The sequence below is a fragment of the Fukomys damarensis genome, unplaced genomic scaffold, assembly GCF_012274545.1.
Source record: "Fukomys damarensis isolate Sample0158 unplaced genomic scaffold, DMR_v1.0_HiC HiC_scaffold_6, whole genome shotgun sequence".
Lineage (NCBI taxonomy): Eukaryota > Metazoa > Chordata > Mammalia > Rodentia > Bathyergidae > Fukomys > Fukomys damarensis.
This window is the reverse complement of record NW_022900918.1, coordinates 12,290,276-12,296,786: the sequence shown is the minus strand read 5'-3', so window position 1 is coordinate 12,296,786 and position 6,511 is coordinate 12,290,276. Positions and strand designations below refer to the sequence as shown.

At 38.3% G+C, this 6,511-nt stretch overlaps 1 protein-coding gene across 1 annotated transcript in view; it reads left to right on the top strand.

The window, feature by feature from the left end:
- Positions 1-6,505, top strand: part of Tbc1d4 (TBC1 domain family member 4) — a 205,130-nt gene extending 198,625 nt beyond the window's left edge. The window contains 3 exon segments of the mRNA XM_033760923.1: positions 327-496; positions 4,161-4,337; positions 6,090-6,505. Coding sequence (XP_033616814.1) covers positions 327-496; positions 4,161-4,337; positions 6,090-6,323 — 581 coding nt within the window. The 3' untranslated portion in view covers positions 6,324-6,505.
- The last annotated feature ends 6 nt before the right edge of the window (positions 6,506-6,511 follow it).

Genomic DNA, 6,511 nt, shown 5'->3' with positions numbered 1-6,511 from the left:
CTGAGAAAAAAAAACCCCCTCTGGGGTCTTTGGGGCCTTCCTGTTCTGTTGTCGCGCAGGCCGGGGGCTCCCGCGCACGCCGCCGGTGATCGCAGGCCTCATCTGAGATTTCTAATGAGTATGGGAAATATTCAGACGTCTGTTTGTTACATTATTTTATTTTTAAATGCTATGTGATTTTGATGTTTTCTTTTGCAAAATAATCTATAGTTTTGCTTCAGGAGTAAAACACACACACACACACACACACACTCCTTTAGCATAAAGAGTACTTTTTTATGATGTGGGCACACAGTTTTGTTCATGAAAATTGTCTCTTCTTCTAGATATTATTTTTCTTCAGGGAACTGAAGTTATATTTAAGGTTGCGCTGAGCCTGCTAAGCAGCCAGGAGACACTTATAATGCAGTGTGAAAACTTTGAGAACATTGTTGAATTCCTAAAAAGCAGGCTACCTGATATGAACACTTCTGAAATGGAAAAAATTATTACCCAGGTATGTTTTAAATAATAATAATAAAATATAAGATTACAGCAGTTTCTCTAGTGGCTATAAAATGCTTTTGCATTAAAATATAGTTTTGCTTGACAGGTATGATTTTCTTCACGATTGTTGTTTACTTTGGTCAGATTTATTTAGAAATAAAATATTTTGAAATATTTACAAGCGACATTTTCTGTGTGGCTCTGCACAGGAAATATGGGTTACTGTTACGTCATGAGTTTTCCAGGAATCCTTTCAATTTAAAACAGTCCTGAGACAATAGGCAGCCCTTACAGTCAGGAAGACCTGAGAATACAATGAGATCTACCTACTTTTGTAACATTGTCCATTCTGTGTAAACTATAGAAGGAGGTCATGTAATGAGAGAACATAAGCTTTGGAAAGTATTGGTTTGTATCGTCTTCTAACATTTTTTAAAAATTAAAATTTATTAATTGACATCAGTGTGTCAATAACTCTTTTCTTCATTATGTGGCATGCATTTTCCATCCTTATCTTCTGAACCATATTATTTCTAGGCTCCAACATAGGATGACAATATTCCAAGAAGTTTTTTAAAACTTACATCAGGAGACAGAGTTTCCACTGATTCCAGTGATGTAACCATTTACAGAAGTGTGGGGAGGGTTGATAGAATTAACACAGAGGTCCAGGTGACCAGGAACTAGAACAGAGGGAATCTGCCCCTTACCTTGGTGGTGAAGGGGCAAGTGGAAGAAGTACAGGGGTAATCAAAAGATACAGTGAATGCTTGAATTAAAAAATTATTATAGTAAAAGACACATTGCCGTAAATCCTCAGCCTGCTCCCTCCTGCTTCAAACCCATCCTTATTGCCACTTTCTGAACCAGCTCTGGAAGTCCTCTTGTATTTGTATCTTTATGAGGTGTGATATAAACTACAGTGAATGTTGCTGCTTGGTGTCATCCAACAAAAAGGCATGTTCCTAAAAACATTATGGTCTGTCCTTACCCAACTTATTCATCTGATCTGTCACCTTGCAGCTTTTTGCTCTTTCCTAAAGTCAAAATTACTATGAAAGGTAAATGTTTTAAATTGACTCAGCACATTGAGATAGCCATGACAATGCAAAGACAAGAAAGAGAACTTACAGAACTATGTCAGAAGTGACAAGTTCAATGGAAAAAGTATGTTCAAAATGAGAGGGAGTATTTTTCAGAGGGGTTAATAGCAATATATCTTTTACTGTAATAATTTAAAATTTTTTTAAACATTCGCTGTAGATTACACCTTTAGTAGTGATCAGGACCTATGAGAGTTGGAACTATGGAGGAAGGGCAGTTACTGTGCTCTTGGTAAACTAAGCAGGCAAGAGCCCAGGGAGAAATACTGTACCCCCACCTACCCCTTCACCCTTTAATCTCCTGCTAGCATCTGCCCTTGACCAAACCCAACCAGAAGCAGTCCGGAAAGAAGCGTAGGGCATGTAGTTCACTGGGCTCTGCCCTTGGGAGACAGGAGAAAGGATGAGAACAGAGAGAGGCTCTGTGAAGCAAACAGAAAGGAACCTGCACACCATAGATCTAGTCCCAGGCTCTTCATAAAGATTGGGTATATGGTAGTTAAATATTGATGTTATTCAGATGAAATGAACAACCTTAGGAGCAGACCAGTAGATCCTGCAGTCATGCTTATGCACACTGATCAAATATAGCCCTTTTCTGAAGGCAACTGGAATAACAGAAAAGAAGATGGAATTTAGAGAAGAGAAGAAAAGGGAGTTTGAAATTTATTCTGGTGCCTTGCCACCTATTAGCTATGTGACTTTGGACAACTTTGAGTCTTCCAATGAACACTATAATAGGAACTCTCATTGTTTTATCATATATAAAATAATCTTTCCATTACATGAAACATAAACCACAGATCATTCTGTAAATATCTATCAGTAGTTTTATGTATTAACTAAGATACCCTGATAGAACAGATAGTACCCTTGATCTTAGCCAAAAGCCTGAGAAGATTTTATTAAGATTTTCTGTAAACAGAAAAGTATAGTTTTTATTGATGAACTTGTTTATTAATTCTTCAGCATTTTTTTTTTGACTGGTAAGCTATTGGAAATTGTGGTTTTGAAATCAGATGTTACTTGTCTTCAAAATTAACGAAGGAATTGTCTGGTTTTACAGGTTACTACTAGGATTAATGGCTAGAATTTATAGTCAGGTATTTTTGGACTTAATATTACAGAGAGCTGCCTGACTGTTGGAGTTAATTAACTGTGGAATGAACTTCTGATATTGAAAGAGACCTTGATGAGTTTTATTCATGGACATTGTAAAAAATGCAGATTGTGCATAAAAGCACAAAAAGGAAAATAAAAGTAACTACAGACTCAATATCTAGGATAATAATCTTTGAAGTGGCCTGCTACACAAATCTCTGCATATTATACATATATAAATATGTATACAGTTTTACATAACTGAACCTATACTGTAAATCCTATCTTGTGCGACTTAATTTTTAATTAAATATGTGTAAAGTGTTGGACTTTTTCCATGCTTATAGAAACAGATCCCTATTCCTACCACTATCCACTGTACTGGGGGCTAAATTCAGGGCATTTCCTCTGAGTGACATCCCCAGCCCTGCTGCCTCAGCCTCTGGGAGGATTACAGGCATGTGCATATATCTTTTTTTTTTTTTTTTTTTTTTTTTTTTTTTTTTTTTTTTTTTTTTTTTTTTTTTTTTTTTTTTTTTTTTTTTTTTTTTTTTTTTTTTTTTTTTTTTTTGGTACTGGGGATCGAACTAAGGTCCTTGCACTTGCAAACATATATCATTTTTAATGGATGTGCAATGGTACATCATACCTGTACCTGCTAGGCAAGGAAAAGATGATGCTGTTTCAGAAGATGACTAGTTAGTCTAGAAATAACCCTTATTAAAATTCCAATATTTGAGTATCTCTAGTAAGTAGTAAGGTCAGGTTTTTTAATTGTTTTTTTTATTCTCCACAGTATCAGTAACAGACAGCCTTGCTTGATCATGCTGCTACCTCACATCCTCCGGCATGTCTAGACTAAGGAGGTGTTGCCTGTCCTCTAACTTCTAAATGAACCTCTTCCTTTTTGGTAATAGTATAGGCGAGTGGCAGCAGCTCAGTTAAACCATACAGCTCTGACCAGTTCTCAGGGTGCACAGTTTTGAGGATTCTGTGTGGTAGGACATGTAAATGACTCACAAGAGGCTCATGCAGAAGAGCAAGTGGGTGAAACCATTTGTTAAGATCTTTCTGCTCCATTGATAAATAAAATAGAAATTTTTTTTAGTCTCTGTATCATAGAAATAACCTATGCCGTTTTGCTTACTAATTATAACAATTACCTCTAACTTAGAAATAATTCCTCAATAACTAATATTTATTTTGGTAGCAAAGTTTTCCTGACTGTAATTTATTTTTCTGCCTTAATCTTACTACGAGAATGTCTCTGTTGGGTGCAAATAGTCTGTGATCTAATTGTTCTTGTATTGAGAGTCACATCTATTTTCCTTTTTGTATACTTTAATGTTCCTCATTAATACGTATTTGGAAACAGATATGAGGTACACAGATAGAAAGTTGCATGCACAGCATACACAGAGAGAATGTTGGTAGTGAAGATCAGACTAACCTCGGGTGTTTTCCTTGCAGGTTTTTGAGATGGATATTTCTAAACAGTTACATGCCTATGAGGTAGAATACCATGTGTTGCAGGATGAACTCCAGGAATCTTCATATGCCTGTGAAGACAGTGAACCTTTGGAGAAGCTGGAGAGGGCCAACAGCCAGCTGAAAAGACAGAACATGGATCTCCTAGAAAAACTACAGGTAAAGAAATAAAGATTTGACCAGAGAAGTCTGTGAATGCCTCCTGAATGCATTAGAAAGATCAATCTGGAAACCTTGTTTGGATGGCAAGATTAGGATAGGACAGATTGGGATGGCAAGAGAAGGCAGAAAGGCCAGCGAGAAGACATTTGCAAAAAGTGTGGATGATGAGAATTGTCTAGGGTAAAGTAGAAATGGAATAAAGACATCGAGCATATAGTTCCTGCTATCCAGGAGTTTGCAATTACTCCAGAAAATAAAATATCAAATATTTACTTATAAATACACATAGATACAATAGACAATTATTACAAAGTAGTAGTATTCTGTCTCTGAAACTAGTATGATAAATGTTCTGTATTTATGCCCTGAGGGGCTGGGCTTAACAGTGATCAGGGGAGTGGAAGTTATCAGTTTTGGGTATATAATGAAATACCTGAAACCTAGTAACTCATCAAGAAGAAAAGTTTTTTGTTTGTTTGTTTGTTTTAATCTCACAGTTTTGGAGGCTGAAAATCTAAACATCATGGTGCTCTTTCTGACACCCCTCCATTCCCGCAAGTGGCATCATCGTGGAAGACTGTGGGAGAGGGTCTTGCTCTTTGATAATAACCGTCTCACTCAACTAACCACAGACCTGTGAAAATGGTCGTAATCCCTTTCTAGGGCAGCTCTCTCAGTGGTGGACCGTCCACCAAGTCCACCAAGGCCCCACCTCTTAAAAATCACCCCACCTGTAATATCACCTCACTGGTAACCACCCTTCTAACACAGGAACCCATGAGGGACACACTCTACTCTTGTCCAAATCATGTCAGCAGAAGAAACTTCTGGGGGGCCGATGAGCCCTGAGCAGGAATTTAAGTTCCTAATGGCTCCTTGATTTCTGCTCACCCACACCTGCCTTCTTTCAGCGCCATTTCCCCAGCACTGCACCTTCTTCCAGCCTAGAAAACACTTAGACTTGACCCTATTTGATGAATCCCCTAGCAAGACCAGGTAGGATGGATATTAGGTTAGAAATAAGGGTTCTCCAAAGTAGTCCCTAAGAATTGCCCTTGACTTCCTCTTATATTAGCTCTGGCTTACAAAAAGTTTTATCATTTTTTTCTATTCAAAATAGAACCAACATGATTTCTTTTTAAAAAAGAAGTTGGTGTATTCTCCCTTATTACTTGGTCATTTCAAGAATGATTAATTGAGCATTTCCTTATTAGTGAAGGATAATTTGCACCTGTGTTATATTAATGATTGTTCTTAATTGTTACGGAGTTTTCAGTGACACTGGTGTAGTTGTCAGGTGTAGTCAAGTTTCTTGGGCGACCTTGACACCCATCAGAACTGATAGGATCCCAAGTATATGTTTAGAGAACTCTGCATTTCCAGGCAGAGGGCTTTGAGCATTGGAAGGTCATGTCAGGAATCTCCTGTTTCTCCTTCAGCAAGGCCAGCCCTCACTGACTCAGAGGAACCCCACTGGGTGTGGCTTGAGGTCCCTACCATGTGGGGTGGAAATTCAGCATCACCTTATTGGTGCAGTGACAGAAGTGAATCATGGTTGTGGTAATAGTTATATTTTTGAGTGACTTAAAAATCTGTTAGATTTTAGACAAAATTTGCATCTCATAATATTTTATTAAATAATTTGATATAATTCTATAATATACATGAGCCCCAGCTGCTACTATAACCAACCACCAGATGCTTCAAATTTTTGATTTGGAGGATTTTTTTTCCCCTCTTGCCATACAGGTGGCTCATGCTAAGATCCAAGCCCTGGAATCAAACCTGGAAAATCTTTTGACCAGAGAGACTAAAATGAAGACTTTAATCCGGACCCTGGAACAGGAAAAAATGGCTTATCAAAAGACAGTGGAACAAATCCGGAAGCTCCTGCCAGCAGATGCCCTCGCCAATTGTGAATCACTGCTGAGAGAACTAAACTGCAACCCTAACAACAAATCCAAGACAGGAAATAAGCCATAATTCGAGATGTGCGGTTGCAGCAGAAAGTGCTCCTTAGAACACCAGAGAGGAAGGGCCTGTGTGCCACTGGCCGGGCAGGACACCCGAGTTGGAGGAACCACCTACCACCAGTGCTGGGCCTGGTCAGCAGGCAGACCTGGCTCTCATCAGAGCAAGCCAATCCTAAGCCATTGTACAGATATAGACTG